General features: G+C 41.7%; 1 protein-coding gene across 2 annotated transcripts in view; it reads right to left on the reverse strand.

The window, feature by feature from the left end:
- Positions 1-885: 885 nt before the first annotated feature.
- The window catches only part of LOC118419834 (potassium channel subfamily K member 13-like), a 61143-nt gene continuing 44150 nt past the window's right edge, over positions 886-17878 (reverse strand). Inside the window, exons 2-3 of one of the 2 annotated variants that reach the window (XR_004831664.1) lie at positions 1979-7261; positions 886-1556 (exon numbers count right to left, since the gene is read on the reverse strand). Coding sequence is in view for 1 of the 2 variants with exons in the window: in XM_035826454.1 (XP_035682347.1) it covers positions 6291-7261 (971 nt within the window). In the remaining variant the exon portion in view is untranslated. Of the gene's footprint in view, positions 1557-1906; positions 7262-17878 lie in introns of those variants that run through there. The other variant, XM_035826454.1, reaches the window with a different exon arrangement.

A 17878-nucleotide genomic window follows, 5' to 3' on the forward strand; every position in this document is an offset into this window, starting at 1 on the left:
ATTGGTCTCTCCGAGGTTGCAGTCTCTGGTGGAGAGGCGGCGGTCCGTATGAAGGACACGGTATTTAGTCCATGGGCCAGGTCCCCCAAAATGGCCATTTGGTACCAAACAAAGGGACAAAGGGTGACTTAGTTTTTTGAAAAGGTTGATTCCTCTACTTCATTATTTTGCATGATAACCATGTCAGATGCCTAGCTTTATAGGAATTATCACGTGATTTTGTGACGTCACTCAAATCTATAGAACTACCAAAAAACGTTTATTACAAGTCATCAAATGCGGTTTTAATAATCCCCAACCACATTTGAAGAGTATTTCCCTGCACTTGGATCATACAAATACCTGTTGAATATAATTGTTCTGCCCGAGGACCAAAACTGCCCTTGACCTAGGTACAGCTGTACCAGTAGTTGAACTGGCCTTTTTCTTGTGCGGTGCGACCAATCTTAAAACTGACTGAAAATGCGAGGCGTAGCAGATTTTGGTTGATTGTGTTGAGTGATAGAACAAAACTTCATCAATCTCGGAACTGTTTTTTTTTTTTTCATCATGAGGAATAGACATAATTCTAAAACACGTGGTTGAGCATCTGACAGCACAATCAGTGACCTGCAATACCAGTACTTGTTGGACAGTGCTGTTTTGGATGAAACAAATTGACTACTGGCGGTGCACTGGATATTGGCGTCTAGCGCATAATCTCGCATTGGGTAATTAGATGACAAAATGTATGTTGGATCTTAGGTATTCTTTTATGTGATGAAACTCACACGATCACTACACTACAGTTTCTCGACAACTAGAATGCAAGCGTACGTCACGCATGGATATGGAATAACTGTTTTTCCTTAAGGTCTCAGTACACAGTATTTATGCGCGAGTACTGCGTCACAGCACTTGCAAAGGCCGTATAGTTATTCTTCCATGCACAACAGTGAGGTGGAAACTGTGGTGAATGGTAGAGGAATACATCATTTTTTAGACTTTATAAGTTGGATTGCGATGCTTCTTCGACCGGCGTGAATTTTGGTACTATACAAGGCCAGCCTGTGCGTCGCCTGCAGTTCGATGACTTCCGCTTGGGTCAAATCAAAGTGTCTTTTATAGAAAAGCGAGAACAAATCTATGCTCATTTCCAAATATTTTGTAGGTTGTACCCTGCACTTCAACGTATTAAATTCTTGTAAATTGTTTCTGCACCCTGCTTTAAATTCTGAGGCGTCGAACCTCGTCACTTTGGGGTCCTTAACCTTGTAAATCTTCGTAGGCAAAAAATTGTGTACTGAGACCTTTAACCAGCGTGCAAATGTCTGCTGTACCGCTAAGAAACAAATCACGGCGCAGTTGTGTTGAAATTGTGTTGTGTATAGAAAGGTTTATTGCATAGGAACTTGTGCACAAACAAGAGCTTTCTTCAGTATCTTGAGATAAGCTTGAGGATAGGAACGAAAAATTACAACGAAAAGGGGCTACAGCTCTGCCCTCCGCACAGCGAGTATGTCACCATCTCTACAGTCTATCCCGACTGTGCTCACTGATCAGCTTCTTGGTTATACCTAGTGGTGCGTACCTAAAGCCCGGACTTGGAATTGGTCCAATTAAAAAAAACAACAACTAAATGTCCGGAGCCAAGTCCGGACTTGCAAAAAGCTATGTCAGTTATATTCCCTTTTTTTGTTCTTAAGCATTTAAAACCTTCCATAGATAGTGGAATTTGCACTGGAAAAAGACAAAAAACATTTCGTGTTTTCACTGGCTGTATATAATTTGCAGCATATAATTTTTCAGTTCATGCTAACATGCAATTTAATATGCACCATCCCCCCCCCCCTTAAGAAAAGAAAACTTTCTAGCGCATATAATATGCAATGATGGGTTCAGGTCCGGACTTAAAGTCCAGACCTGAACCTGAACTGCTGGACCTGAATCCGGACCTGAACCTGTATATGAGTTTAGGTACGCACCACTAGACTTATACCATAGCAGGAACTACGGGAGGAGTGATCCTGACTTCTGCTTATTTTTGTTTTAAATGTTTATTTTCGATGTGCATTTCCATAATGAAGCAATAATAGAATCCACTTTTTGAAATCAAACGTCTTGAAAATTAACGATGTATTTGTCCAATTGTCTCTTATCCCCTTCACTCGGAAGTCAAGTTCATGCCTCCGTAAAAATACAATGAACTATTCAAATATACAACCAACTGTTCTAGCTGTACAACAAGTTCAGTATAATCTATTACGCATTTAAAGTGACATGTGATGATAGAGTGCATTATACACCTAAGTGAAGATAAAAGAACAGTAACTAAGAAACACAACGTAAACCTGGATCCAAATCTTCTTTCTCTCCTGTATAACAATATCGTTATAATATCCAAAGTATATACAACTTAGAGTTCCTTATAAAATCGATGCGATTCAATATTGGAAGTCAATATCTTGAGCACAACAAGTAGAGGACGTGTATTGTGACTTTGCATGTCTGCAGTTTTACCATTAAACTCATTGCCATGCAATTTGAGATGTGGTAAAAGTCATCGTTTATCGTTGACATTTTTGTCAAATGTTAACTATCGCTGCATTATGCTTAAAACGGAAAAACCTATGCATACTGATGGTGTTATTCGCTACATTTAGTATGATACACACGGTAGAGATACTCCGATATTGATAACAATAGAATACAGCCCCTGGCAATTTACCCTGCAGTTTGACAAGCACCGCTAGATGTCGCGATTACTTTACTTAAAAACCCTTCGACTGACTACTATCTATCTACATATTCTCTATATTTACAATGATTTACAAATGCCACGTAAAACGACTATCGTTGACCTTAGTCATCTTCAACACTTTTTGAATCAGCAATTTTTCTGAAGCGATTTGTAAATCCTGCTCTGTTGACGGTAAAGCGACACATCGTCACGTTTCTCACTCAGTCCACTCTGCAGTAATGTCCCGCGTTGGCTTCCAAGTCTCTTGTAAGATGAAGCATTTCAATAGGATCATTTCGGATCAGGTTGTATGTTTCTAGGAATCAAACAAGAAATCATCTTCATTCAAGGAATGGGAGCCTAGGGCATTATACATAATTGGAACTTGATGTTGATGTCGTATGGAGACAAACGGGAGGGTTTCCAGGCACTAATCGCGAGAGAGCGTCCCCAGAATGACTGATCTGCTGGGTGTGTTTGGCCGTTTGGGATTCTATGCGGCATGAGACACAGAGGTGTTCCTGTCTAGTTAATCCTGGGACAGTGTGCGTGTGCACGGCCGGTAGATGGGATCTCGTTCCCATACCCGGGGGAGCTAGACATTTTTAGGTAACAGGGCTTCTCTGACAAATCTCCGTCCTGTTTTGTCTGTGAGAGGACTCGTAATGAGGGGCGGTCAACCTCGGGATGAATGGTGGAGCAAATCCTCCGTTGATTGCAAAGGAACACTTCAGAGGGAGGGAGGAATTGGCTGTCTAACGGTCGTATCTGTTGCGAAACCCTGGTCATGGAAAACTTTCTCAGAACAGCCTTCATCTGGCCGTTCACACCATCGCAGATACAAAATGTCTATAATCACAGGAGTTAGAATTCAAGCAGCGTGCATTTTTAAGGCCATGCTTCATATGTACTGATTTATCGATAGTTGATGTAGCATGCAGTCACCTCGTTTCTTTTATAATTAATGCAGCGTATGAAAAGTCTTCGTTGTAATCTACGTATCTGTCTACGTTCCAGACTGCTTCTTCAATTTTAGGGTGGTACACATAGAATAGTTAGCCATTGCTGTTAACAAACGACATGTAAAGACTTGAAACCACCCCCACTGGCCCCAACAAAATCCGATTAAATAGATGGACGCCAACCGTCCTATCTGACCCTCGGTAGAATTGCACAGGGCTCGTAAAATTAAAATACTCTGTGCGTATGTCATGGGAAGCCGAACATAACTGACTAGATCCCGTTTATGCCAAAACCATTAAACCAATTATCTCACGCAGTTCTCGGGCGTCAATTACAGGTTTATATGTTTTCAGATACGATACCGTTTATGCCCCACCACGTGATGATGATCATAGCTCGTTAAAGAACTGTCAGACGTTTTGCCAAGGCTTTCAGGTTTTCAGCCCGTAGATTTCCGCACGCCATACAGCGCTATTTCATGGGGAAGAGGGCTTCAATGATTTTCATGGTCTCCCCCTCTCTCGCGGTTGTAAAGTGGACAGTCCCGGACATCGAACTGCAGCGATACTATCGTGGACGCCGACTCCCTCTCAGCTGTCTCCTTCACACCCTGTGCTCAACGCCTGTGGTAGAAGCTCATTTTTCATGGCCACTGAACGCTTTGGAAAAAAATATACAACTTTAAGAGCGATGTGGTGCTGTCTTTCTTCGAGGGTATTTACATCCAATATTTGAGCCACTCGCGTTGTCTTGGCGGTGTTCATGGCAAGAATAAGGCGGTGGTGTTCTAGCAACATCAACAGTCAGAAATTACGGATTATTTCATCGCGTCAGGAGTTCTTTGGAGAAACCGCTTTTCCTTTACTGTTTGAACATAGCAGTGGCAATGATTAGCAATAAAGTAGGTTTACTTGATTCAGTCTGTGTACTGGATTATTCAAAACTGTTATGAGTTCCCAGACTGGTCGCTTTATTGTTGGGACTTTCTGTCTTCATTTAAGATTTAATCGGTCGATTGGTCATGTTTTAGGAATAGTCAAGAAATTTGACAGGTAAAATTATTTTCACTATTGCCAGTCAGGGAAACTTTCAAAACTATTCTACCTTGGTGGAGGCCTGCGATCTTTACGTGCTTGTAGTGTTCTATAGAAAAATAGGTATCGTGGGCTGGTTATTTTCGACCGAACATCCAACCTTGTTTGTGACCACAACGTACATGTATCGTTGTTGCGTAGGCACTATTAGTAGGTCTATGAGCAAGGACCCGTTATTAACAATTCTAAAAGTTTCTCTTCTAATCGTTTGGACCACGACACGGCTGATTTGGATGCTGTATCTATGAGAGCGACGATCCTTCTCATAGACGGAATACTACCAGCTGCACTCACATACGGGGTCATTAGAAAGGGTCACATTATGTCAGTGGGGCTCTGTCTTCCGTAAAATGTTGGTAGTCAGGGCAAAAATTAAAAGCCAGAATTTTACTTCTTTGAAAGAAAATATGGCAAACTTGAGTGCCTGTCTAACAACCAATGACAATGATTAGGTCAAATGAAAGGTGGAGGTATTTCCAAACAAGACCAACATGTATCATCAACGACGTAGCTGGGTATGTTAAGCGTCTTTAAGCCATTGAATAAGATGGCGACCACCTTTTAAACGTCCTGTGTTTTAGAGCAGAAGTTCCTGAGGAAAGGCTTGTAATGCAAGGATAGTTTACATCCTTAATTCACGCTTGTAGCCACGTGGTGCGAACGTTATAAGTACAAAGTCTTATGCGGTAGAGAAAGAACTAAAGACAAGGTCTTCTCAACTAGTGCTTGCGGATGACCTTGTATGACGTCTGTTAGCCGAAAGCTGTAGCAACATCAATGTAGATACTGAGGCGTGCTAAGCTTTTTCAGTCATGGGTGAGCATGCTGTCCTTACACTATGACTCGTGGCTGCTTGGCTGCTTATGATAGATTCCCACACCAAACAGACCAGTTGCTCACTGGAATAGTCGACACGGTTACGCAAAGCGTCCGTATGGGGAATAACGTCTATAAGAGTTAGTTCACGTCTTCGTCTGTTGTTTGACCTGGTGACAATTTGTTGGCCGTTGCCGCCATGTTCAGTCATCGCTGCCGCATCACAGTTTATTGCCAATACGTCATCCTGTCACACTGCTCGGCGGAAGTCCGTTTTTCCACATGTGTGTTGTTGTTGTATTTTCTCTCTGGGATGTCTGCAGTTGATCTATCGAAACCTTTCATGCTCACATGTCTTCATCAACGTCACTGAGTAGAAATAAGGCGGCTTCTCTGGTGTCTCGTGTAGCCGTGCCCGCATCCATTGTACGGGAAGCATGTGCTGAAGCATTCTTGCCAGTCACTTTTCCAAGCTAGTGACGGCGAGATGCGCTCGTGACATAGTGACTGCTCTCTGTAGAAATACTAGTAGAGATATTCACTTCTCTCGGGAGAACCCCAACAGGCAATGAAGCATTCCATCTTTTGTTTCAGTTTGGCTTTATACCTTTAGATACCTTCAAATCGGTTCGTAGCAATGCTAAGTGATCTGCTGAAACGCCAACACTTTGGCTTTGTGACGAACATCCTTCGTGGTTTCACTGCTTATTGGCTTCTCCTGCTAGTTTGCTGTTCAAGATCGCGAGTGCCCCAACACCTCCCGCCAGCCCTCCACCATTGTAGTGGGAGTGCCTGGGAGGAGGGGCTGCGCGTGCGTGGTTCGCCGTCTCCGAGAGCTGTTTTTGCATGATGGCGAGGCTGACCTTGTTTGACGCGAGGAAGTCCCTCATGGAGATCATTTCTCCCGACATTCTCCTGCTGTCCGAGTCGCTGTCGTAGCTGAGCCTGTCGGGTTCTGGAGCCGGCACGTCCGCGGGGGGCGACCGCGAGTTGTCCGCGTGGTTGGCCCTGGACTGCATCTGCAGCCGTCTCTTGAGGTGGCCAGGGGTGATGGCGTTCCTCCTTGGCCGGCCCTTGGGCTGCTGCTTCTTCTTACAGCAGCGACAGCAGTATTTGATGGTCTTCCTGATGATCCACGTCAGGAACTGCTTGATGATGATGGAGATGACGTTGAATAGTGAATAGATGCAGCATGCCCCGATGAGGATGAAGATGAAGTTGCCGAACCTGTAAAACGGCTGGTTCTGGTACTTGACATTCTGGCTGGCGACGTAATCCCCGAACCCGATGGTGCTGAAGGCAATGAAGCAGAAGTAGATGGATTCCAGGTAGGTCCACTTCTCTACGGGACTGTACATGGCGGCGGCGCTGCAGGCTATCGCTATCGCCGCTATACCAAGATACAGCATGACCCAGTACACGGAGGGCTTCCACGCCTCCAGGGAATCGCTGTCTCCCTCCGAGCTGCGACTGTTGGACGGCTGCTGGTTGAGGAGGCCTTTCCGCCTCAGGTCGCGCTCGTGGCACTTTTTCATGCAGAAGGCCAAACACGTGATGATCCGCTCCAGGAACAGGTTGAAGAACAGGATGGTGGAGGCGCAGCCGAACAGTCCGTAAAACAGCAGGAAGATCTTCCCCTCATCCGTCTGTGGGGTCGTCATCCCAAACCCTGAAACACACAACAAACAAACCTCTGTTGAAACGGATCACAAACAACTAGGTTGACGCTTGGAACTGTACTGTATCTCTAAACCATACTGAAACAGGTTAATGTTAACAGTCAATATAAGTGCAATGGTTAAACATTTTCTATATATCTCTGTATCGGTAAAATGCGAGCTTTTTTTACCAGCTACTGAGCCAACTGAGTTCACCGAAAATAATGTTAACCAACCAGTATTCCCGTATATACCCGTATTTTATATATCCCAGTCCATTTCCGTGGACGTAAACCATACCTCTCTACATAATCAATGAATGCCACACTTGTCTCATATGTGAACTGATTACAGCAAAACTTTCTCAAGCGTATGCCTGCGACTCATTCATGTTCTGATTATATCCCGCCCCGTCAGTGTAATTATTGCAAAAGAAACACCCTGTCGGTAAATATATTGCTGTGTGCTTGTAATTCCCTTTACCTTCTCCACATCACCCCCACTGAATCTTGATCAAATTTGCAACAAGATGTCTATTCCTATTAGTGCGACGTTTCAAAATAAGCGCCAGTATTCCCCCAAAGACCTAAGTTGCCAGGCAGCAATTTCTCGTTCCAACACCTCCTCCTAATCCAGAACAACTGAATATGACCCTTGTAGGTGGCTCCAAGCGTGAGTACAAAGCTGTAATGGTCGCAACATTAAGCAAGACAAATTTCTGTCCGTGAGCCAAAGACGTGTAGATCCCTGGATTTACAACTATGCATAAATGGGCCAGTTTGCTGCAGTTAAAGTGTTGCGTATGGCAGAGTCCCTGTCACGGGGACGACCCTTTAACTGCCGTGAGTGAGACTGGTGATCTACTCTGTCGTTTGCTGGAAAATTACTGGATTTAGGGGAAAAGGCAGACGATGCATCAACCTTTGTCCCCGGGACTGAATGGGAACCCACAGACTGTGTTCACAGGTGCACGGAGAAATGGGATGTAATGGACCACACAGGACCTGCAGGCTGCCAAGACCTTTGGTCCATCAAAAGTCACGTCTGTGTAAGTGCAGTCTGATAGCATCAAATCCCCTGGCCCAAAACGGCAGTGTTGTACCTGTGCTTGGTACTTCTTAGTCGTGGATCGTACATCATCTGGTGTGAAATCAACGTTGACAACATTTTCCCTATGAGTATTAATCTATGAATCTTTGCCACCATGGCACAGAAGCCTCCATCAAGAGCGGCAATGTACTGTATATTACACGTGCCGGTGTTCATTTTTTCGGACATTCTCGTCAGTTCCAGCCATATCTTTTGTGGCACCCTTTTACTTCTTATGGCAATTTGGTTGCGTACGTTAGCAAAATACTAGAATGCTACTATCGCCCCATTTACATCGCTAAGCATCTGTGATTGAATTGTCATCGCCAGAGCGCACCAACTTGGTACAACAATACGCCATGGGCATCTTTCATATTTTTGTAAATTATAGTAAATCTGTATCGTACTGCTATTGTCATTACTGTGTTTTGTATAATATATGCAACTTCACTAATGTTGTACATCCCGCCTAAGCTATATGTGTGTCGTTGATGTATTTGTTAAACTGATGGCAACCATTGTATTGCGTTGTTGCAACTCATCTTTCTTCTTCGCATCCTGTTGGACGATTTTCACGTCATGAACAATTGCAATAAAATGATAACATATAATGCTTAATCCAGTGTGTTTTCCAACGCGCACCGCGTTAGAATTCCGTTGACAAATGCGCCCAATCTACATCACGTCAAGACCTGCCTGATCGTTGGTGATATTTCAGGCTGGAGAACTCGTTACTGGAGGTACACAATCTATCATTGGGGTCGGGCCGAGGGAATCTATCAACTGGACACCGACAGCCATTTTAATTACTGAAACAGCGCGTGAGTAGCGGTCTCTTTGAAAAGAAGTTTGCACACTATTTTCTGTCATTGACATTAACCTCTACAAGCGTTAATCAAATTGGGGTTCTTACTTTATCGCGCATTGATTGATATTGTGCGTTGCCGTCCTTGCTGCCCATATTAGGGCAACAGCAGTCCCTGCCAATCAGTGCGGAGGAAATTTGCTTGAAGCTGCTTCAAACACGGAACGATTGATGGCAACAGGGACATGCGAGCCAAGTCTGGAACTTAATTGCTTCTAGTGAAAACTCACGGGTACCTGACACGTGCACGGAAGCGTTTCACACTCACGACTCCGGAGACGCTGCGCAACAAGTGGAGCTGCCGTGCCAAAATAGAACACGCAAACAGCAGAGGGGTGTTAAGTGGGCTTGTTATTGTGACTGTACACCTCTTGGCAAATGTTTATAACATCAAACCCGTTGATAAGTACATTGACATCTATCAAAGGACCACCTGATATTTTCTGATTAATTCAATTCTAGTTTAGTTTAGTTAAGGTTAAAGTTGTAAGATGTTTTGTTGGCTATCGAAAAGCTTTATTTTCAGAAAACCAATGCAGTTTTTTAAAGTTGCAAAGTCCTAGCAGACGTTATTACTCCGTGCAAGGCATATGCTGAAAACTTGAGATTTCATTACATTGTTTATGAAAATCTGCATGGAATCTTATATATCAATCCTAATCAAAATGGCGTGTGCTACCTCTTCATACATGTAAAGATGCGACTCTCTACTCCCTGGCCATGGAATACCTTACCGGCTCCGTGCAATGTTCCCACATTATCTCCCAACGTTAACCATTCTATTTATGTGAAATTATGGAACACTGTTTTGTGGGAAGTAATAGTCCTTATTAATTATCGCTTTAGTATACATGCTGCTTTTGCCGTTGCCTTCAGTACAGTATTCGTATAATTACTCTAAAGGAAAGGATTCGTCGACATGATAGATAGAACTTTATTGCTCGACATTTGTACATGGTACAAAGTATGGCAATGACTGTTACACAAAGTACAAAATAGGTGTAGAGAATAAGACTTGATATCCTAATTAACGTAACAAGAAGGGCTGACACATTAGTCTTTGATATAGTGTTACAATCGAGTTGGGCTATACATGAGATTCATTACTCTTTCTAATAGCAAAGCAGTCTTTGATATATTTGCCTATCTTTGCATTATCGGAGTTGTGGCATCCAAAGATATATACAAATCTGTCTGTAGCATCGAGTCTCTTGAAATCTGCTGTACTGTATTCGAGAAATGTAAATAGCTCATTACGTAAAATAGCGTATCTAGAGCATTCCATTAAAAAGTGAAATTCATCTTCAATATGCTTTGGACAGAAAGGACAGAACCTTTGGTCAGGGGCTACATTGTAATATCTACCTGTTTCAATATTCAATTTATGGCTGCTGATTCTTAACTGAGTAATCGCTTTTCGAATTTCAAAATTATTTATATCATAAAGGTATGTTTCTTGTTCATAACATTCTTTTGACTTGCTAAGAAAAGACAGCTTTGAATTGTTTTCAATAGAATTAAACCACTTTTGTATATATGTATCTTGTAGCCGGAGGCGTAGTTGGTTGACAATATAATCTATATTATAAGCCTCAGGTTTCATCCATATGTGTCCAAAGCCATGGTAACAGAGAATGTCCTTAACATGATTAATCCAGTCTTGATTATCAGTAAGTACAGTGTTGTATGCATCGCGAAGCAGAGAGTCCTCTGGTAAGTTTACCAAACGGTGCCAGTATTTAATGAGCTGAATTCTAGCAGGTATTATAATAGGAAAAGTTCCTAACTCTCCTCGCACGCCGTCATTAGATGATTTTGAATGAACACCAAGTAGAAATTTCTGAAAACGTGTGTCAAGTATGTCAAATTCCGGTATATCTAAAGGGAGGCGTGTTTTATCGGTTGAAAAGCCATCCTTTTCTATATCAAGCCCAGACGCATGTCTTAAGAACATGTCTTTGTCTGGTCTTCTCTCAAAATTAATGATATAAGAATGAGTTGCATCAGTGCAAGTGCTCTTTCGAATCGACAGTGGAATATTATCGTCGATCTGAAGTTTCTTCAATAAGAAAGAGAGAGTATTTTTTGGAGAAGATATAGGGATGTTTTTTGAGACAATAAGTTTCAGTGTTTTCGAGGTATGGTCAAAGCATGTTAACTCAGATCCATACATGAGGATAGGTTTTACAAATTTGTCGAAAAGATCTTTACCTAGCGCTATGGAAATATTTTCGGAAGATAAAAGTGATTTTAATTTAAAGATAGCTCTCATAGCTTTGGTCTTTAGAAATTTTCTGGCTGTTTTAAATTTACCTGAGGACGTAAAAGGGATTCCAAGGTAGGTGTAACTGTCTGTAACTTCTATTTCACTATCATATATGAAGAATTCTTTTGATATTTTTTTTGTATTGCCTTTAGAGAAGATAAGAACTTTTGTTTTAGATACATTGACAGTTAATTTCCAATTATCACAATATGTTTGTAGAGTATTGATGCATTGTTGAAGTCCCTGCTTTGACAATGAAATCAAGGCAAGATCGTCTGCCCAGGACAGACAATTAATAGATCTAGAAGTTAAAGTAGCTGCATCACATTGGTCACGGTCAAAACATTGCGGCAGATCATTGATAAATAGGTTAAATAGCAACGGACTTAAGTTACAACCTTGTCTTACTCCACATGTGGAAACAAAGGAATCTGATAAACCATTCTCCATTCTAACAGCATAGTTGACATTCATATACATAGATTTCAGTACATTGAAGAAGTTTCCATCGATACCATGATGTAACAATTTGTAGAATAATCCGTCACGCCATACACTGTCAAATGCTTTTTTCATGTCCACAAAACAAACAAACAATTTACCTTTCTTTTTTTGTGTATATTTTTCAATAAGAGATTTTAGAATGAATACATTATCAGCAGTACGGCATTTTTTTCGGAATCCAAATTGTGTGTCCGCTAACAAATTATTATCTTCTACAAAATTTTGTAATCTAGTATTTAGGAGACGCGTAAATAATTTAGATAGACAACTCGAGAGAGCAATGCCTCTGTAATTGTCAACATTCGACTTGTCACCTGATTTGAATATCGGAGTGAGAATACTAGTATTCCAGTTAGATGGAAATGAACCTTCTGAAAGAATAGTATTGAAAAGGGTAACCAATGACTGGTATAACTGTTTTGATCCCTGTTTTAACATATCATTAGAAATAGAATCTATACCACAGGCCTTTCCAGACTTTAATTGTTTGACGCCATCTAAAACTTCTTCCATAGTAAATGGATAATCCAGCAAATTAGATGGGTTTTTATCTAAATGTTTGATTTGTTCTGTGATTGTTTTTTCGAAATCCGTGTCAAAGTTTTTATTCTTTGTTAGATTATTCAGTCCTTTAAAGTGTTCTGTCCATTCAGTGCTGGTAATATTAGGGTCAGTTGTATTCTTCTGTGTTTTTCCGTTAACTTCGTTATCTAGAAAATTTAACAATGACCAAAATTCTTTTGGATTTTTTTCGCTCATATTTTCTAATTTTGTCAATATTTCAGCCTTATATCTTCGTTTGCATTGTTTAAGGAGTTTTTTGTACTCTTTTAGAGTTGAGAAGTATTTGATTCTTGTTTCGTGAGCCCATGGTTCTTTTTTTAACTGTAAGGATAGTCTTTTCAGTCGTTGGCGCAAGGACCAACAACACTGGTCAAACCACGCTTTATTCTTTTTGATTTGTGTTTTCTTAACTTGTTTTCTACGTCTTATTTTCAGTGACCTTAATGATGCATCTATCAAAATTTCCGTAAAGCGGGACATATGTGTGATATGCACACAACGTTCTTGTCTAAAAAGTTGCATGTCCAGGTTGTTATCGATAACACGTGATACACAGTAACAGGGTATTCAATATTGACGGTCGTTCTAAATTTAGTATAGTTTCGTCCAATTTGGCCCCATCCTGACATTAACGTTACATAACGTAACGGGAAGGCTAATCATCCGGCGCCATACATAAATGCAAACGGGGTAGGTCTTTGGTTCAATTACAAAGGAATGGCGACACTGCACACTTGTGGCCTCGCGCTTTAAAGCTGATAATAGGAGGCACGTCTGACGGGTGATACTAACTATGGTCAATTGTGATGCGTGGTAGGGATGAATCACATATTCCCTTGTTGCTCCTTTTTCTATTTGTACACGTGTGAGTTGACAGCCTTCTTTGCTCTTTGTAAATCTAATAGAAGTTTGACAAAATGTTTATTATCATTCTGGCTTCGGGCATGTGTAAATGTTAGGGATACAATTATGGTGCTCTGCGTGTGATGGTTGTAGCAAGGATAATCACCAGAAAGAACAAATATTCAGCATTAAAGCTATCAGAAACAGACGAAATAGTTCACAGGCCATAACTCATCCCGGACATAAACTTTTCTTGTATTGTTCGGACAGAAAAAGGACAATGAGAGCAAACCAGACCAGGCCCGAATAGCCCGGACCCTGCTGTCCATATAGCCGGTACGACCGCCCTTCGGCATTATACACACCTGCTTCTAGGGCACTAGGCGCGGCAGCAGCTGTTTCTGCATCTGCATCTAAATCCTCTATGCTGTAATGGTACCAATAAATCATAATTGACCCACTTAAAAACAATTTTGGCAATTCGTTTTCTCCACACCCTTTTCGCGCCATGGTTGATAGACCCCGAATGAACCCCGCCCACAATGCAGACATGAGTAAGCGTGACTGTCGGGGATCATGGCACACCGTCCATCATCGTGAGCTCTATCTTATCTAAGACCCACTGAATCCTGGGATTTCACAGTATTTCAAGATTAACGGCTATCATAGTGTCAACCTCTAAATGAATTTAGCACAAATCCTGGATATAGGGATTGCGACGGTGCGATTAAAGCTGCCGACAGTGTGGCCTGGTCTAGACAATCGCTAAGCCGTTTGCACAGCTTAACATCTAGCAAATTAAATTTAAATTAAATTTATGCCAATTTCTAAATGTACTCTGGTAACCTTTTGTAACTAAATGCAATAGTTCTTGTACATGTTCTCCTACAGAACAACAGCTCATTCCTAGATATGTACCTTTGGCAAGAAGGTAATGTTTTCGCTAGCGTTTGTGTGTGTGTGTGTGTGTGTGTGTGTGTGTGTGTGTGTGTGTGTGTGTGTGTGTGTATGTGTGTGGTTTATGTATGTATGTATGTAGATGACCAACCTAAGTCTAAAATGCTTGGATGGATTGTAATGATATTTAGTAGTGGGTACGTATTCAAGAGACCTCGAAATGATTATATTTCAGGCCCCCTAGTGTTTTGTGGTTTTTAAAAAAACTTGATAAACTGCTGAAGTTACTGGAATAGAATGCCAGAACTGACTGACTGTGAATATCATCTTTGTCACCGTCTTTACTGGGATTTGTCTTTGTGTCGACAGCGCTGACATATTCGTCTTATCTCTGTCTCCAAGAGTCCTCGCTTGGAATTGGGTTGACACGAGGTCAACATTAGTGTTCATACATAATCCCCGTCCTTCCGAGCTTGTCTGGGATTTCATTTCAATCAGTGATGGTGCCAAAACGCAAGGCGAACACTCTCACGAATACAGTGCATTACACAAGAAGCATACGGGACTTTGAAATTTGCCAGGTCCATGTGAAGAATACATTCCCTACAAGGCTGGACAGCTGCTGCCTTCTAGGTATGAGGATAACTAGGAATCGAGCATCAAATAATATCTTATATGCATGTACACGCAAATGTCTTTCAGAATGAAAACATGTTAACAGTATTCGCCTCTGACCTTAGCCGTCTAGTTTGTTCCGTTCCTGGCATACTAATGTCACTGAAGATTTGCTGTTACTGTCAAACCGCTTAAAGGCTTGCCCATGTTGTTCAAGGTTATATCAGATACACTCAACTTCACTGACCTTTCTGGCCGGGTCTGAATGTTACAGATTCGCCCCATAACCTGCCATATTGAATTGTACAAATGGCTAAAGACGAGCGCTTTGTCCATAGCCAATGTCAATTAGCTTATTTGGCTCTGTCGGCTTTCTACGGTTTATTTGTGATTTCAATACAAGTGATAGTTCAGAACAGTTTGATCTCCTCCCGGTTAAGTGCTCGAAAACATTTGATAAGTTTCGACGTTACAAAATACATGCTGAGTTGTCCCTCCCCGTTCAAAATAGACTCTAGAAAATAGACAGGGTCCGTGGCAAATATTGAGAATCACTGTCTTTATTCTTCCCCAAAGTTATGGCACATCGAGATACAAGGTAAGACCAGCTAAATATTTATCAAAATCTGACACCACGGTGGCATCTATAGATATATGTAGGTCTCGGTATGTCTCCCCATTTGTGTCAAAGTCCTACAGCATTTATCTGTGCACCTACGCACACAACATATAACCATGATTGAGTGTTTGGTAGAGCTGACCTGACGGTATATCATACTTATCTATGGAGACGACAACCGTTCACTGACAGTGGAGCGCGTCATCTGGTCCGACGTACGCCTTAAACAGTGACAAGGGCAGCACTAGGGGACACATTTCTGCTAGTTACAGCGAGAGAAGGTAGCTTAGTAGGTGACTTGAAGTCACTTTATCTTTCTATAGCGTGCCCCGACTTAAATGTGATTGGCTGGTTGGAAAGATGCTACCGCGTATCCTGTCTCAATGGTTTTACGAAAAAAAACACTCAAAATGCTCTCGATGTAAGGGCATAAATCCGTACATGAAGATGCCAAAATGTTATGAAAACATTCTTTATGACGGTGGAATGTTCTCTTAGTTGTAAAACACGGTACTTTGTTCCCGTGCTCTTAAGTAATCACAACAATACATCAGCACCATGGACATAGCAGATATATGGTTGTTTATCCCCTCCGCACTACCGATATCAGTATCAGTGCGCATCTGTTCACAAACATGGATCGGAAGTACTGTAGTTCGCAGAAAGCTCATCTGGTAATCACAGCAACACATTCAGCACCAAGGACAGGGTGTGTTCCCTGCAACACACTATCGGCATCGCTGCAGGCTTAAGGCACAATTTCCCAGCAGCTATATAAAACGCGTGCGCAGATTCAATGGACTGTGGAAATTGAAACCGACTTTCTACAATCGTGGAGGTCCCAAGTAGAAATGTTCTTTGGCATTTTGTCCTGCCGTAAACCGTCCTGCTGACTGACATGAAAGTGATGATCCTTGTAGGCTATTTGTAATGTGAGCTGCTTATGTTTAGGAATCAGAGCGTGCTGCTACACCTGATCGACTATTTGTGCCTCCCTACAGGACTCCAATGGTGCGTACTGCACGCAGCATTCCAGAACTAATCCACTTTTGGTTATTTCGGGAGCTAACATTATTCAAACGCACCTGATGTGCTGAATGCTATTAAAAGGTCTACAGTGTCTGATGAACCAAAGAAGAACTTGAACAAAGCAGTAGAAGTTTTAGTCAGCCTTTTTTGCTTTCCTAAGACACCAGTGACTAAAGATGTTGGCTCCCATGCTGAGGCTATTTTGTCCGCTCAACACTATGCGACAACATCGTTTATCTAGCAGACCTACATTTTCCAGTAGCAGCCGTTTGACAACATTGCACAACTGAGAAGGGTCAAGTCATTAAAATGTGCGCTGTTTGGCGGACCCAATCCCATGGGATTGCAAAGCCCCCATGCGAGTGACCCTATAGGACCGTAAGCTGTTCAATATAAGATGACAGATGAGATGGTCCATATATAGTGACAGGGTCGAAACAATATCACTGAGGTTTTTCGGAAACTGCACAGAGCGATTAATGGCCTTTTTCTTTCGAATAGAACTGCGCGCAACACGTAACCTGTAAACGTGTACAAGATTCCTCTACTTGTACAGAGAAGACATAATATCAACACTCATAATTCTACCAGATGCCATGATATCACCACATGAGAAAATACATCGAATTAAAGTGAATTACCAACGAGGTACCAACGCAGCAGCAGTAATCCGGAGGTTTAATGCACTTCAGATATTTAGGTGTTCAAGACAATCTTGAGAAGGCCTCTATCAGTTTTTTGATGTGGCGGCATTATGGCACCAAACCTAATTATCATTTCTTATACATGCAACAATATTCTTTTTTTTTTATTTAGACCCAATGGACTGCACTAAATGTGCATATATGGGTGGAAAAACGGATATCTGTAGGAAGGAATCTTTCTTTGTCATCTACTACTACATGAAGCCTACATAAATCCATACCACGGTTGGAAAGGCTCGCGTTACTCCATGGATCCGCATCACGGGAAGGCTAGGCGCAGTGTACGGAATTCTGGATATCTAAATCACTTACAAAATAACAAATACCGTGACGGTCACCACTGGAGCTATAAACAGCAGGTTTTGCTTAACGTGGGCATGTAGAGATCATTCAGATAAGCCTGTCATTTTAGATTTCTAACTGATTTGTGCAATTTCTCCTGAGCTTTGGGGGACTTTTGCTGCGCGTTTGGCAGTATGATACACGCCATGTTATATCCATTCTTGTTGAACACTGTTGGCTTTTTCCATGCTCATGGACAATACTTAAATACTTTTACATTACTTAGAGGTAACTTAGATACTGGGGCATGTGAGCTTGCCGTGTGGTATTATCCATTGGCAAGTTTATTTC

Source organism: Branchiostoma floridae, chromosome 1 (assembly GCF_000003815.2).
Source record: "Branchiostoma floridae strain S238N-H82 chromosome 1, Bfl_VNyyK, whole genome shotgun sequence".
In the NCBI taxonomy this organism is placed as follows: Eukaryota; Metazoa; Chordata; class Leptocardii; order Amphioxiformes; family Branchiostomatidae; genus Branchiostoma; species Branchiostoma floridae.